Here is a 17,029-nt window from a genome sequence, read left to right as displayed (position 1 = left end):
GGACAAATGCTTTGGAAGCCCTTGGTGGTTTTTGTTACTAGTCCTGGAAGTCCTAGTTGGAAAAACACTCTGGAAGCCCGAGAAAGGTTGTGGGTTGAGTGATCCAGGTTCGGGTGTGAAGAAGGACCCTTCCAAGACCTTTTACTTTCATGATGTGTTAAAATTGCTTTTTAAAAGAACATTAACAAATACAGTTGCAAACTTTAAAGAAGAGGAACATAACCATCATCAACACATGAAAACATAAGCCGTTGTTAACGGAGTTCGTCCAGGAGGGACTACGTCTCCGGGCCCCAATCAAGGTGGTGTAGGCCGCTGCATTAGGTGTTGTCAAAAGAAGTGATGTACACAAGAGATGATGTCTCGATCATACAAGGAAGAATGCCCTCACGCAGGAGTGGCTTAAAGAGATGTTCCACAACTCGAACTCCCAATCAAAAGACTCTTATCAGTATGACACAAAAACAAGCATGGTGCGCATCCCGCCAACATGGCACAAAAGGGATGTCAAAGAAAAACACATGCATGACGACAACAAGAGTATCCCAGCAACATACAACAAGGTATCTCAAAGCATAACATAAAGAGTTATGACAACAAGTACATCATATAGAAAGATTTTGCATAACATAAAGTAATGAATCATGACAACAAGAAATAAAGAAGATCCCACATCAATATCAATCAAGGATCTGTAGCATAATGTAAAAGAAGAAATATATGAATAAATCATATACCTCACACCAACCACGGGCCATCTAAAGATATGAATGAAGAAATGGATAAAACAATCCACAATGAACATTTGTTCACATCATTAATCCGCAGGCACAGTCCACTCCCAATCTGTCATGGTCTCACTACGACTGGCCATATGAAGAAGCGGGCATCTGAAGCAAACTGTCAAAGTGCTGAAGCTCACTGAAACATCGATCTCGAAGCATTTGGGTCTTCTCGTTTTGTAGCTCTCAGGCTATCTGGTGTTTTGCAGCGCTCTGGCTACATTCCTACAGCTCTGCGGCTCTGCTTGTCCTTTTGGTTCTTGGCTTCCTTCTCACACTGCTTCGATCATGCTTTGTGGCACTCAGGCCCTGCGGCGCTCTGGCTGGCAAGCTTTCCAGCTTCTCTGAGTGAACGCAGCACCGTCTAGCTACCTCTGGCTATCTGATACTCTCATGTTGCGGCTCTCCATCGGTTCGACCTCCTCATTAAGGTGATTTTGGCACTCAGCACAGGCTCTCGGGCTCTCTCTCTCCCTCTGGTACGCAGGCTCTCTGTAGCATAGGCTCTCTCTAGCCTTTTTCTTCCTCTGGCACGCAGCTTCCTGGGCTTTCTGTCATACCACTGCTACACAACCTTCCGTGCTCCCCCTTCGACTCTGTATCACCCATCATGTTTTATACACATTTGGGACAAGGCCGCATACAAATCGAAGGTCTGTTGTTTATAATGGAAGTCGTTTGCATAGAAGCATCAACTGTTGCAACAAAACCGTGAAAATAGCCTTCTTTCTGTTTAAACAGAAAATACTCTAAAAACTGATAAATCTGACAAAATCCCTTTAAATCTAAACTTCAAAACAATTTAAATCGACCCTACAAACCTTATCGGGTCCGCTTTAATCGCTTATCGCATCGCATAGCGGATTTGGCCGAAACCACAAATATATGGGAATACACTGAAAAGTCTGAATCCCTGGATTTCAAATTTTATCAGATCAGATCTATAGTTTCGTCGGGTCTGCGCCTAATCGCAAGTTGGGATCATAGATCACCGATCGCCGATATCGACGATCGCTAATCGCAGGGGTCCCGGTCCTCAGCCTTTGGGTTTCGCCGACGCCGATCCTCCATTGCCAGTTCGCAAGCCTGTATAGCGCCGATATCGCAACTATCATGCCCCAACTCCGATATCGGAGATCGCTGTTCGGGGGTCCTAAGGCCCGCCTTAAGTCCGCCCTTTGGATTATGCCGATTGCGATTTGCCTTTAAGGCCAAAAAAACCCATTTTTATGAGAAAATGTCTCATTTTCTTAAGGAACAGAGCCACCTTCTTTTCGCAATAACTTCATCATCCGGATTCGGATTGACGAACCGTTCGCACCTCCATGATCAGGAAGATGAGCTCTTTGATTTGGTCCTAGTTTGACATCATTCTGATCATTTTGATTTTTGAGCGTTTCCATGCCATGGTGTCTGAAGATCCACCTGAATCAATCCTCCCCACTGAGGAGCTTTTGGTCCTCCAAAAGCATAAAAAGTAATCTGCATAATTCTCTGTACCCTGTCTGCATCACAAATGTCCTGAAAGGTCTTGCTTCCATCTCCTTCACCTTTGTTCTTTGGAGCCTTAAGCGACGAACCGACACCTGCTACCTCTGCAACCTGTAGTACATTATTTGCAAATTACATGCTCTGAATGACATGACCAACTAAAGACTCAAACGTCCCATACTTGCCACGAGCTTATAACTCATACTCGGTGGTCAAGTTTACAATAAGATGGACGTAATACTCCAGATATGACAACAAGGCCAACCCATCATGGTTGCTTCAAAAAGTGATGGAAAACACCTCATCACTGCAACACATGATTTACATTCATAAGGCCAAACACTATTGTGTGGACAAGTGATGGAAACATAACATCACTTTCATAGTTTTAACATGCAACTCAAAATACGACTCAAAACATGACCAGACATCATTGTTGCTAACTACGTGATGGAAACACATCATCACGTTTACATTTTAAAATGCAACAAATGATTTACAAAAGAATGACCATGAAATGCCAACATGTCTAGAAACCATTTCTCACTTATCTTTGTGAATGGGTCACCTCCTTGAGGTGGTTTTGTTGGTCGAACAACTGCTTTACTTGGTTCACACACCAACGTTTTGTCTTTAAGGTGCTGCTCTAGATGGAGCTTCCAGCAAGTGGCTCTCTGATGGCCATTTCTGTTGCAATGACTGCAATATGTTTTCTTCCTCCATACCTGCTTAACCTATTTATTTTCATGTTGTCGAGAGGGTTTTTCATGCCTCATGAGTGTTGCCATTCTTTTCCAACACTTGGAAAAGGTATGGTTAGGTAAACCACAAAAAGTGCATGTTTTTCGATGCCTTTGTCTTCGTTCCTTATTAACAACATGATCATAATGAAAATTCGAAGATCGAAAGTGATTATACCTTCCTTTGTTGTTTCTGATGTCAGTATGGCGATGAGAGCTTGCCCTAGCTCTCTCCCTACAATGGAAACTGCCATGGGATGATGGGGATGTTTTCCCATCATTCTCTTTCCTTGACGAAGTCTCGGACGAATCTGACACCTTTGAGCACTCTCCTTTAGTGTACCTCGAGCCTGCAAATCGAGGTTCATGCATAACCTCCAAAGGTTGAGTGATGCCTTGGTTGTTAGCACCAAGCTCTTTCTCCTCGTGCCTTGTCTTTGTAAGGAGCCTCATATTTGTCCCTGTAATCAGGATCTCCAAATCTCCAACAGACATCATACTATCAGAAGATGAAATCGAAAGGAAATCAACATCTTTTACCTTCTCTTTCAATTTGGAAAGAACTGATGAGGGCTGCTCATCATTTGTTGTTGGTGGATCGCATTCCCCAACTTCTTTCCTAACATACCCAAGTCCTATCTGATGGGGTAATTCCTCTACTTTGATGGGATTGACAATGCCTTGGCCATTAATGCCCAAGCCTTTTCCTTCATATCCCATTCTCTTTAGCAGTTTGGAGCCAATTCCTATGGTGTGATTTTCAAACACAACGAAATCATCATTAGGAAAAATACATGAATATGGAGAACTAATTTTTACCTCACATGAGTCTCGCTGCAGCTTTTACAAGGCCTCGTCCTTTGCTTGCAGCTATAGTAGCAAACTCTTCTTCTCCTCTTTCTCTTCATGTAGACGCATCTTCAATTCATCATTCACGGTTTGAAGATTATGTTTGTTTTGCTTCAGTTCCTCCATGGCCTCTTATGTGGCTTTCAACTGAAGCTGTAACCGCTCCTTTTCCTCTGTTTCTTTCTGTAGAGTTTCATACACAATTTCCACTTTCTTGGAGATGTCGAGCATGGTCTCGCACATGGCTCTTTCATCCTCTGTCATTATACGTTCCATTGTTCACACTCACACCAAAGTTAAGACCTGCACTGATACCACTTGATCCAGGTCCGTGTGAAGAAGGACCCTTCAAAGACCTTTTACTTTCGTGACGTGTTAAAATTGCTTTTTAAAAGAACATTAACAAATACAGCTGCAGACTGTAAAGAAGAGGAACATAACCATCCTCAGCACATGAAAACATAAGCCGTTGTTAACAGAGTTCGTCCAAGAGGGACTACGTCTCCGAGCCACAATCAAGGTGGTGTAGGCCGTTGCATTAGGTGTTGTCCAAAGAAGTGATGTACACAAGAGATGATGTCTCGATCATACAAGGAAGAATGCCCTCACGTAGGTGTAGTATACCTAGGGGAGTACAGAGGGAGGTACCCAAGGGAATAATGTAATGGGATGGGCGATAATAATAAATAAGGTGGTTAACCCGTATCATGTAAGGGACCACAAGTAGTTAGCAATAATGTAACAAGCCCATGGTATTAGATAGATAGTATTGAGGGAACCATGGTAATGACCCGTGGTATTGTATGTATGAGGCTTATATAGAGGCCAGAGACTCCCCATTGAGATTTGTCAAGGAATATTGTATGAACATGCATATGACTTGTGGAGTGTTCTCCTTCCTTAAGGAGTGAATGTATGGTGTTTCCCTACCTTAAGGGTTTGATCAATAAAGAAGCATTTCTATATTCATATTCTGTTATTTCTCAGGTTTATTTCTATTATCATATATTTTCAGATCAAGTATATTTTCGGGGCGGCGAGTTTGCGGATCAGATCTGTACGTTCTGGTGCAAAATTTGCAGAATCCAATTGCAGATATGGGTACAAAAAACCCAGATCTGCGATTAAATTTTGCACAAGAATGTACAGATCTGATCCGCAAACTCGCCACCCCGAAAAATGTCTGCAACTCAATTGATTTTTTTTAATCAGCAATATCTCCCTCATCCGGACTCCTTCTTTAATTTTATGCATGATTGGAGTTTTATGATAATCCAAATTTTATACACGCTGGAACAATACCTATCAAAGTTTTTTCTAATTTGAAATTAATTTAAATTCTCAAAAAAATTAGTTAAAATTTTGTATGAATAAGAGCTATGACTTTTGTACCAATAAATTCTAACTATAAAAACAAAATTTGCTACATTATTTTACAACTTGGAGCATTATCTCTTACATGCTATAAAATGAGCACTAACTATCTCAATATTAAAACACAAAAGTCGATATAGTTAGAAAAAGGTAATGCAAAGAACAATGATGATATAAATTCAATCATATAACTTTTTGCTCTTGAGCTTGCTCTCTTCTAAAATAATGTTTTTTTACATTAGCATAATGAACTCAAATGAAATGGAAAAGAGAACACCTTTTAATGGGTAGAGGGCCTTTTTGACTCGAAAATGGTATTTTATATATATATATATATTTAACATTATATAATAACAATTGCATAAATTTACGTTAAAAAAGACTAAACATCCATATTAAACCATTTAAAACTATAATTTTAACCATGGTTATATAAGCTTAACTTAAATAAAGCTTAATTTCATTATAAAAATAAGACAACTAATAAAATATTGTATTGTCACAAAAAATTAAGAAATATGATTAATTAATATTATTTATATTAACATATATATCTTCTTTTTTTTTTTTTTTTTCTTTTTTCTTTTTTTTTTTCCACTGGGAAAATCCGTAATTTTCATTAATAAGGAAAATTACATATTGTAGATGCTTTACGCATATGCTGAGGTCACTATACACAGTGTACCTTTTAGTTACAAAAAGGATTCTGTACATAAACATCTGATCAGATGTACCTCGCAGGGCAATCTGCTAGTGCTATATATAAAAACTGTTTACAATTGCCTTCCGGCTTTACCTTACTGTTTCAAAAATAAGACATTTTGCTATGGTGATTACAAAAAACATCTCTGTCATGAACATGATATTCTCCAGATAATTTATTGTCCAGGTGCATTCTGATAACTCGGATCAATGTATGGTCGGTGGTAGTACTTGTACTCATGTTGGCCTTGTACCTCTGTGATCTCCCATACACCTCTGTCCATCATCGTGGCCTCCTTGGATAGTTTGTCAGCACTTTCGTTATGTTCCCTGTAGATATGTGAACATGTGATGTTGTTAAAAGTTGCTTTGAGTTCAAAAACTTCATTTAAAATAATGTTGAGTGTGTGAATGTGACAATCAGATATGCCGTTGAACCAATTTATGATGATTTTTGAGTCCCCGAAAATATTTATGCAAGTGCAATGATGACCCAAAGCAAAATGTAGTAAATGTCGAAGTGTGATGAGCTCAGCAAAGTTGTTTGTTCCAATTCCCAGTCCCGCTTTTACTTTGTAGTAATGATGCTCGTTTTTGTGTATGATAAATCCGCCCCCACAGCCCTGCCGGTTTGCGGCCCCATCAAAGAAAGCCCATGGAGTGTTTTGATCAATTCGGGGGGGTGGATGAGGGTGGCGCAGTTTAGGGGGCGGGGGATCTGGTAATTCTCTAAATGCTGCAATAATTCCTGCCTCCACCATTGGCCAGTGTACAGGTTTATCATCGAATATATTACGGTTTCTCACTTTCCATATGTGCCAATTTACTAGAATTGGGAGATTGATATTCTTCGTTCCTTTGTGCCACATCTCCCAATCTATCCAAGCCTCTATCAGGTACGTACCCTCCCAATTTCCAGTGTAAGAAATGGTGCTTTTAAGAGCTGTCCACAGTTCTTGTATCTTCCTGCATCGCATAAAAAGGTGCTCTGTGGATTAGGTAGCTTCTTTGCATAGCACACACCAAGTTGGTCCATATTGTGCTCTGTGCGTTAGATGCTCGCCTGTGGGTACTTTGTTCCTCAGGATACACCAGAAGAAGAGTTTTGATCGCGGTGTTGCTGTGAGTTTCCAAATGCTATGCCACCAGTTCGAGATGACCTCAGGTTTTTTGTGACTAATAAGAAGGATGTAGCCAGCCTTTGGAGTGTAATAACCACTATCAGCCTGGTTCCATATCAGTTCATCCGGCCCCTCTATGATTCTGATGTGAGATTCGATCAGGGCCTCTCTGTATATCTGCCATTCCTGATGCCATCTTTGTGGGAGATTTAATTGTTGTGCTGTCCTCCAGGCCTGATGAAAAATATCTGAATTTTCTCTGTCTGCAATTTGGGCAATCACTTTGATATCACGTGCGAGTAGGTATCCAACCAAATCTTGAGAAAGAATATGCCTTCCTCCGCTGCCAGTCCATGGGTCGATTCCGATCCTAGCCAGGGTACCGTCTCTGATTTTCCAAACCAAGTTGTCTCTGATCATGGGCAGTGAGAATAGTAATGCTTTCCATATAGATGATATACCAGCACTGTTCCAATTAGGGAGTCTAACCCATTCCAGAATGCCAAGGGGCCATATATATTTGTGGTATGAGAGACGGGTCCATAAGCTCTGGCTAGTTAACAATGCCCAACTCATTTTCGCTGCCAATGCTTGTGCAAAAAGTGGAAGATCTTTTAATCCCCATCCTCCCCACTTCTTTGGGAGTGCTATCTTCTGCCATCCGATCCAGGCAAAGATACGTTTGTCTTGACTTCCTGCCCAGAGATATCTGTTGCATAATTGCTGTAGGCGAGCCAGAATGTGTCTTGGTATCCAGGCGAGGGCCATCCAGAAAACCGAAGTTGCTTCCAGCACAGATTTGATGAGTACTAATCGTCCTGCCCTGGAGAGGTATCTGTGGCTCCAACAGGATAGTCTTTTTTCCAATTTTGTTACCATCCAAACCCAGTCTGCAATCTTCTAGCAAGTGGGCTTTAACCAAAAACCCAAATACTTTAGACCCCTGTCCAATGGATGAATGTTGTAAGGGAAAGCCTGCCGTGCAGTTTGAGATTCATTGACCGAGGTACGGGCCAGAGTTATGGTAGATTTTCCTTGATTAACAATCATGCCTGTGGCCTATGAGAAGAGTTGTAGTATGCGGGATAATGTCAATGAATCTCTGATGCTACCATCCAATAGGATGAGTACGTCATCCACGAACAGCAGGTGTGTGAGGTAGCACTTGTCCATGATCTTGAGGCCTCTGAGAGAACCTTCCCTTTTTGCTGAATTGATTAAGCGACTCAGTCCTTCCATGACCAATAGGAATAAGAGAGGTGATAGGGGCAGCCCTGACGAAGCCCCCTTTCAGAATGAAAAAAATGGGAAGCCGATCCATTAATCAGGATGCTGAACGAGGGAGTAGAGATACAAGCCATGATCCAGTTTATGAGAGGAAGAGGGAAGCCCAGATGAATAAGGAGCATCTTAATGTATAGCCAGCTGACTCGGTCGAAGGCTTTTGATAGATCAATTTTCAGGAGAATGCATTTAAGATGTTTAGACCAGATGGAGTGAAGGGCTTCCTGGGTGGATCCAATGGCTTCATGTATCTGTCTATCTTCCAGGAAAGCAAATTGGTGAGGAGCAATGTGTTTTGACATAATGGGTTTGAGCTGGTTAGCAATAATCTTAGAGATAATCTTGTAAAGAACATTACACAGTGAAATGGGGCGAAAATCATCTAAAGAGGATGGGGAGTCAGATTTAGGAATGAGGGCAATGAATGTAGAGTTTATAGCATGATATAAGCACCCAAATGACCCAGATGTTCTACTTTCCTCTATCACTCTGAGCAGATCCTGTCCCAGCAGGTCATAGAAGGCTAAATAGAATTCGATAGTCCAACGTCCGGCCCAGGACTCTCATCCTTCTTGAACCATTTGAGTGTGATTTCCAGTTCCTCCATAGTGATCGGGGTCGTAAGATCAGTCGAGTCCTCCTCGTTTACAAATCTAGGGAAGTGTGTGGCCACATTAATATCTCTGCCAAATTTGAACCTGGTGGACTTCTGTACAAGCCTATAAAATGTGATGTTCCAAGCTGGGAGAGCTTGTTAAACGAGTTTGCAAGGCCCCCTTCAGGTAGGGGGAGATTCCAGATAGTATTTGCCACTTTCCTTCCCTTTGCATAGTTGTGAAAGAACCTTGAGTTTTCATCCCCAACATTCAGCCATATTGCTCTGCTACGCAGTCTGAGGGATTCCTCCCTTTGTCTGAGAATATTAGTCCTCTGGTTTTCCAACTCAATCAGTCGAGACTTGTCTTCGCCCGAGATGAATCCTAAGTTCCGCTCATCTAGTAGAGATCTCAACTCTTCTTCAACAAGTGAGAGCTGAGCGGTTTCCTTGGTGTTCTTCTCCTTGGCCCAATTAATGACTATATGCTTCAGCTCAGAAAGGTTTTTACAAAATCCCTTGGCCAGTGATGCTTCTCTGTCAATGGGGTGTGCCATCCAGTAATCTGTGACCAATTTCATGAAGTCTTGGTCCTGGAGCCAGATATGGTTGAATTTGAAAGGGGCTTTTGGCTTATGGTGAGGGCCGAGGATCTCCAATAATATTGGGGAGTGATCTGATATACCCCCCGATCCAACCCATTGTTTATAGTGATGTAAATGATGAAGCAGGGGGCCTTTTAGCAGAAATTTGTCCAGTCTGCGCGCCAAAGCTGCTGCTCCCACCCTTCTGTTCCTCCACGTAGGCATGGGTTTCTGCATGGGGATATCAATAAAGTTTGTCTGTTCCAGGGTATTTCTCATGAACTCTGTCATGGTATCCACCTGTGCCATAGAACCCCATGATTCACGGAAACCCAGAGAAAAATTTAGATCTCCCCCCAGAATGGTGTGGTCAGATGCCATTAATGTAAGATTAAGGAGATGCCTCCAAAAGGGCTCCCTTTGGTGGCAGGGGCCATATACATTCACAATACGAAGGGCTTGTCCGAGTTCCACTGAGAAAATGTCCATTCCCATGAATCCTTGTCCTCCCCAGGATGAATCAATCCTGATTGACCTAGGGTTATATCCGAGCTCCAGTCCCCCAGATCGTCCAGTGGCATCAATTGCCAAGAACTTCCATCTTGGTGCCAGTGAGAGTAAGGATTGAGTGATAGCCTCGGCCGAGCCAAGAGTCTCTTGAAGGAGAATAATGTCAGGCTGTTCAACCTCGAAGAGTCTCCGAAGGGCTAGTTTCTTGGGGGCACTAGCCAGGCCCCGACAATTGAATGATAAGCATTTCATGGGGGACCACTCCGGGGGGTTAAGGCTGCTCTAAGGACCCCATCAATTGTGGATTGTTGACCAGATGCGACCTCCACCCCAGCCCGCCAAATAGCTTTGGAAAGATCAGATTTTCTACCTCTGGAGGTCAGAGGTCCCAGTCCCAGGGGGACAATACCCAGACCGACCTGAGATCCGGAAGAGACCGCAAGGTGGGTACGAGGACGAAGAGAATAAGGGTGGGAGGTAGTCTTCCTGGAAGATGACAGCGAGGAGGAAGAGGATGAGGGCGGCAAGGTTGGAGGAGCAGTGGAGGCACTCAAGGGAGGAGGCGAGATAGTGCAATGAGCCATAGTGCAAGATGCATTTGAAGTAACGAATGCAGAGGAGATACCAAGAGATAAGGAGGAAGGGTTTAGAACAGTACTCGAGGCCTGAGCGGCGGCAGCTGCGGCCCGAGCCCTAGTCATAGGTGGCGAAGACGAGCCTAGCCCCTTCGTACCTGCCTTCACTGGAGAGCCCTGTGCTGATGCAGTCCCTTGAGGTGGGCGTAGGATAACCGGGGATACTCCTCTAGATGAAGTGGGAGTGATCTTTGGAGAAACCTCTGGACTTTTGTTCAGCGGACAGTCCTTAAATAGGTGTCCCACTTGATGACAACGATTGCAGCGGAACGGAACGCCTTTGTAATCGAGAATTTGGGTCCTGTTGTATTTTCCCCATTGCAGTGTGATCTTTTCCTCCAATCCGTCACGCGTATCCAAGTGAACCAGCACACGAGCTAGGGTTCGCTTCTTTGATTCTACATACGTGCGATCATGATCCAGATACGTGCCCAAAGCATTTCCTATCCTGATGAGTGCTTCCTCACTCCAATACTGTAGTGGCAATCCAGGCAAACGCACCCACAGGGGTCCTGCTCCAATCTGTTCGCGCTCTGGGTCAAAGAGGGGACTCCACCTCTTTAGCAGAACTGGTGCCATTTCGATGTGCCAGTATTTTGCCAGTACTAAGTCCGTATAGACCTCCTTTGCAAAATGGAGGGAGAACCACCCTCGGGGGAGAACATGTACCTCCGGAAGTTCTTTGAGCAGGGCTCCCCAGATTTCCTTTACCCATTGCGTCAGTTGGCTTGCTGAGTAGGCACGTCCCTGCACATGTCCTACCAAGACCGTTCGAGCCATGGTCACTGCTTCCCCTAATGCTGATGGGTCGCCAAAGGTGATAGTGATATCTTTGGTCGTCGCTCTGATACACCTGGATTTCCTCTTCTTTGTGCGAGGCGCTGACGGGTAATCGACAAAGGGGTTTTTTACGCCTTCAGGGGGGATGGGTTTCGAGGGTTTAACATTTACAGCCGGGGTACCAAAACATCCAGAAGGTCGAATCCCAGATTCCGGTAGGGTTTGAGATCCCGTCACCGGGGTGTCCACCGATGTAGTCGGGAGATCAGAGGGCAAGGGTGGGGGCTGATCGAAAGACAGAATATGAGGGGAAAAAGTAGAGAGAAGCTGTGCCGTACCAGGAGATAGGGGAGGGGCTTCAAGGCCAGGCGACGATGCTGGAGGGTGGGCAGAGTCGAGGTGGTTAATGAACAGACTAGGTAGCGCGACCACTGGCGAAGTGTCGAGGGAATAAGGTTCCGTAACAGTCGGGGGGCAGTAACCGGCGCAACGAAGTTAGGGTTTCCAAATATAATATGGTCCTCCAAAGGATCCTCGGTGTAATCCACGAGATCCGCCTCCATGTGGCCCTCCATGACGGCCAGCAGGTGAGGTAAACAACGACGGCTGTTAAACGACGCGTGATCGTCTCCGTTGATCCGTTATAGTGGAAACGGCAGGCCGGTAACAGCGACTGCCTGCGGCTCTCAGCAAACCCTAACTCTCTTACCCTAGGCCCGCGCGCTCCTGTAGCTCCATCCGCACAAGTCTAAGAATCGACCTTCCAGCAGAATCATTTACGTGCCTCATGAGACATTTGTTATGCCTATTACCATCTTCTCTATTTGGGTTTACATATCTTTAAAGTCAATGATGTCTAAATGGAAATACGATCCATTTGAAAGGAAATCCTTTATTTATATTAACATATATATCATATATATATGTGTTTATATATATATATATATGTGTGTGTGTGTTTATATATATATATATATATATTATAATTAAAATTATTAAAATATGTTTTTAATATAATAAATTAAAAGTCATGAACATGGAAATAATAGAAAAAAAAATTAAATAAAAAAGAAATAAAAAACAAAAAATTAGTAATTAATAAAAAAATGAAAGTTACTAAAACAATCCATAATAAGACCTCAACCAGTTACAAATAAATAAATGAGTTGTCTTTAGTGCGATTTTTTGGAAGAGTTTTTGGTGGATTTTTCAGATCTGCAAGAATTCATTGAAATCACAAGATTGATGGTAAACCTTGCACAATAGAAATGTGCTGAATCCATAAATAAAGTAAAAAAAATTAGTTTAAATTATCCAAATCAACATTTCACCTCAAATTTTTACACCAAATTTTAGCACATAAAACTCCAAAAATCACACTATAAACAATTCCATAAATAAATTTATATAATAAAGATCAAATTCTCAATATGAAATATAATTTCTTTTAGTTTAAAAAAAATAACAGACTATTAAAATAAAATTGAATAAATTAAACCTACTTAACACCATTATAATAAAATTAAATGCCTAATAACATAGGTTATAATAAAATAAAATTGAATACGTAATATCATACCTTCGACCGTTATAATAATGATAAGAATACCAAACCTTCAACTCTTACAATAATTATAAGAGCACACATTTCATTTCTTAATTAATTATAAGGTCAAATTCGTTCTGCAAAAAGAAATACAGAGTTACCATCTTATTTATCAATTCGAAATCAAACTTGTTCGCAAATTAACAGTTCTGAATTTTCAATTTCTCAAATTAACAGTGCTGAATTTTCAATATCTTTATCTCTCGCTCTGTCGGCCAAAGTGCTGCTAAATTTAAGTCTTGATGATCCGAGGTCATAAATAATAACAAGCACAGATCGTTCAACGTCGTGCTTCCATTCACAGTCGGATCAATCCCCATTCGAGATTCTCCTTTCAAATCGCCATCAATGGAAAATGCAGAAACACTTTAAAAATGCCCGAGCAGACTCGCGTTCGAATCCCGGACTGACCAAAGCCCCTGTACATTGCTCCAATTTCCATTCACAGACACAAGAAAACTGAAACATGGACGCAGTATTCGCGCAGATCCAGGCGGATCTGCGCTCCAACGACGGTCTGCGCCAAGCTGGCGCTCTCCTGCAAGCCCTGCAACACTCCGCTGCGGGCAGAGACATATCTGCCGTCTCAAAATGTGCTTGCGATGAGATCATCGCGTCTCCGGCCTCGGCCGTCTGCAAGAAACTCGCCTTCGACCTCATCCGCTGCACGCGCTTAACGAACGACCAGTGGGAGACCGTCTGCAGAGGAATAAAGAACGACTTCGACTTCCCGGACCCCGACGTGACAGCCGCCGGTGTTTCGTTCCTGTCGGCCATTCCCTCCCACAGGCTCGGTAGGCTTATCACCGACTGCAGCAAAGAGATCAGCAGCTGCCTTGTCTCCGAAAGCGATAACCTTCGCTACGCTATCACGGAAACCCTAGGCTGCATTTTGGCCCGGGACGATCTCGTATTTTTTTGCGAAAATAACGTGAACTTGCTCGACAGGGTGAGCCTTTGGTGGAAGCAGATCGGCGATAATATGCTCGCTTCTGCCGATGCCGTTGCGAAGGTCGCTTTTGAGGCAGTCGGGAGGTTATTCCAGGAATTCAGTAGCAAAAGAATGAGTCGTCTGGCGGGGGATAAGCTTGTTCCCAGTGAAAATTCTCTAGCTATAAGGTCCAATTGGGTTGTTGCCATGGCAAATTTTGTCTGGAACAAGCGGAATTTGTTGCTTTCCAGGGCTATGGTTCTTCCCGTAGAGAGCTTTAGGGCTGCTGTGTTTCCTCTGGTTTATGCTGTGAAGACTGTGGCGTCTGGGGTTGTTCAGGACCTGCAGAAGCTGTCTGGTAATAGTAGAGGGAACGATGGGAGCCCTAGAGGTCCACTTGAGTTCGGGAACGCTGAGAAGATCGTCGGCGTATCGGACGTGGTTTCACATCTGGTGCCGTTTCTTTCTTCTCTGGATCCAGCGCTGGTTTTCGAGGTTGCAATCAATCTGTTGTCGTTGGCGGATGTTCCAGGGGGTAAGCCGGAGTGGGCAATGGGGTCCATTACGGCGATTCTAACGCTCTGGGATCGGCAGGAGTTTTCTGCAGCGAGAGAGAGTATTGTGAGGGCAGTGGCTACTAATCTGCAGTTGCTCGATATTCATACTCAGGTAAGGTCCTGATTTTATCTGAGAAAAGGTGATTGGTTCTGAAAGATCTCACCTGGTCAGGTTCATGTTTATGTTTACGTTTGAACTTGCCTGAGGTCGTAGTGAGTTAAGGACCTTTATTGAGAATCAAATTGAAATTGAAAAATGATATAAATCAGAATTTATTCAGAAGCTTGTTGACTTATGTTGGCATTATAAGATTTCACCTCTTTGCTTGTGTTTATTTTCCAATAAGATTGTTTTGATTGTTGGTAAAATTTCAATTCGCTCTAGAAATGCATTCTATCTTTCACATTTTGGAAAGGACTAAGAAATGACTTATGTTTCATTCCATAAGTGGATTCTTATAACCATCTCAATTCAGACGAATCACCAACGGCATTGTCCTTCTCAGAAAAGAGATCGACATAACGATCTCGGGCATTATGGTCACGAGAAAAACACTATGTATAGGTTGTTAGCAAAATTTAGATTCCTTGATCTACATATTCATTCTTCTTCAATTTTGGAAAGGATGAAATCAATGACTTATGTTTCAATCCTTTATTCGCGGCCCATTACTGGATTCCGATAACCATCTCAAATCACTTCAAAGCCCAGTGGCATTTTCCTTCGGCACAAAAGAGATCCACACAACGATCTCGAGCATTACATTTTCACATGAAAAATACAAGGTATAAATCATTAGCATGATTTCAAGTTCTTGATCTAGATATTCGTTCTTTTTTCATGTTTGGAAAGGATGAAGTGGCATTAGTGAATTCTTATAAATGAATTCGAATTAAAGCCCAATGGCATTGCTGTTCTCAGAAAGGAGATCCACACAATGGCTTCAAGCATTACATTCATGAGAACACCAGTAATTACATCTCAAATATGGATAACGGATATTTAGTTTGAAATATGCCTTTGTTTACCATACAAACCTTAGTAAAGAAAAACCCTGAAACTAGCATTGTGCAAACCTGAAACTTACTACATTCCCTTACAAAATAAAGAGATCCATGCACGGGATGCAATGATCTATCACCTGGGTAGCTTAAATGACCATAAAGTTTTCCATTTACAAAAAAGATGGTGTCAATGCAAGTGAGCAACATAGCCCTGAGAATATCCTTAGGTACAAAAATGTCCCCTACAAGGCACCGCTAGGGCATGTTCAGGACAGACCCTCTATGGTTAGAAAAACATTCCAATCTGCAACATTGCAGAGATATGCCTGGGAATACATAATTCCCAAAGGTGCTATCCATCAAAGACCCTTGGATCTATTAGTGATATTGGCAGGGCAGCTGGACCTTCAAGAGGAAGCAAGTTGTGCTGCCGTGACCAATGTTGCACGAAGCGGGAGCGAAGCGGAAGCGCGGAGCGCGGAAGCGTCATTTTCCAAAAATCTAGGAAGCGAAGCGTCCGCGGAAGCGTCTGCTATATATATATATATTTTTATATTTTTTTGCATTTATACTCAAAAAAAACATCCCAAATACCAAATTAATTGTAGAAGACATGAAAACATGCATATTTTTGCATAAATCAAGATAGATATGGCATCCATGATTCCATTGTAGTTACTAGTATGTACAACAATCATCTATATTCTAGCTATTACAAACATACATCAGTATCAATTTGATACTGCTTGATGCCTATAAAATTTCATAGGACAAGCTCAAGCAAGAGAAGGAATGCAATCACAAGGAAAGTTATCAAGTTTCTATCAAGCAAAGGACTGTTAGAATTCAAGTTTGGGAATATGTCAGAGCTGGGCTCAATTGCTCATGAAGGCCACAAATCAAATTTGAAAATGCAAACCATGATTGCAAAGTCCTCCTTCAGCATTTAATGGAAGCAGCCAGCAAGGAGGCTTGGAGAGCTAATTCAAGACTATTTAGGGCAGCATCTCACTTGCTAGATCAGGCCACAAGTCAAGAAGTATTGATGCTTTTTCTGTGCTATTTTGTGGAGGGTTTGTCTCTGTTTACAAGGCTGCAGGAAGGTGCTGCTACAGCTGTATGAGGAGGAGGATTTGAGAGCGCCAAGAGGCCTAGAAGGGACCTACTGCCCTAGCTGCAGTCATCTCAAGCAACAGCACAGGTAAAGGGGGGTGGTTCCTTGTCATCGAAGGAGATTCTCATTCTTCTCTAGGCCACAAAGAAGGGTTGTTTCTACAGCAGCTTGGGGGGTCTGTTTTGAGGGGGTGAAGGCCTAGTTAAGGTCCTCTACCCAGGCCACAGTCATCCTGAGGATCAGTGCAGTTATAACCAAGTATATTTTCATGTATATGAAGACCTAGACCTTGCTGTAGCAAAACCGTGAATTGTAGGAGGCTTGAGGAGGAACCTTAAGCCCCACCAGCAGTACATTGAATACCTAGTA

At 42.6% G+C, this 17,029-nt stretch overlaps 1 protein-coding gene across 1 annotated transcript in view; it reads left to right on the top strand.

Annotated features, from left to right (window-relative positions):
• The first annotated feature begins 13,121 nt into the window (after nucleotides 1-13,121).
• TPLATE (ARM repeat superfamily protein) overlaps nucleotides 13,122-17,029 on the top strand; it is a 159,347-nt gene continuing 155,439 nt past the window's right edge. Inside the window, exon 1 of the mRNA XM_089421006.1 lies at nucleotides 13,122-14,653. Within this exon, the coding sequence (XP_089277132.1) occupies nucleotides 13,520-14,653 (1,134 nt within the window). The 5' untranslated portion in view covers nucleotides 13,122-13,519. The remainder of the gene's footprint in view (nucleotides 14,654-17,029) is intronic.

This window comes from Pinus tabuliformis, chromosome 6 (assembly GCF_031772625.1).
Source record: "Pinus tabuliformis cultivar Carrire ecotype Pingquan chromosome 6, CPIR1, whole genome shotgun sequence".
NCBI classification, from domain to species: domain Eukaryota; kingdom Viridiplantae; phylum Streptophyta; class Pinopsida; order Pinales; family Pinaceae; genus Pinus; species Pinus tabuliformis.
The sequence above is the reverse complement of the archived record's forward strand: the minus strand, read 5'-3'. Positions and strand labels throughout refer to the sequence as shown.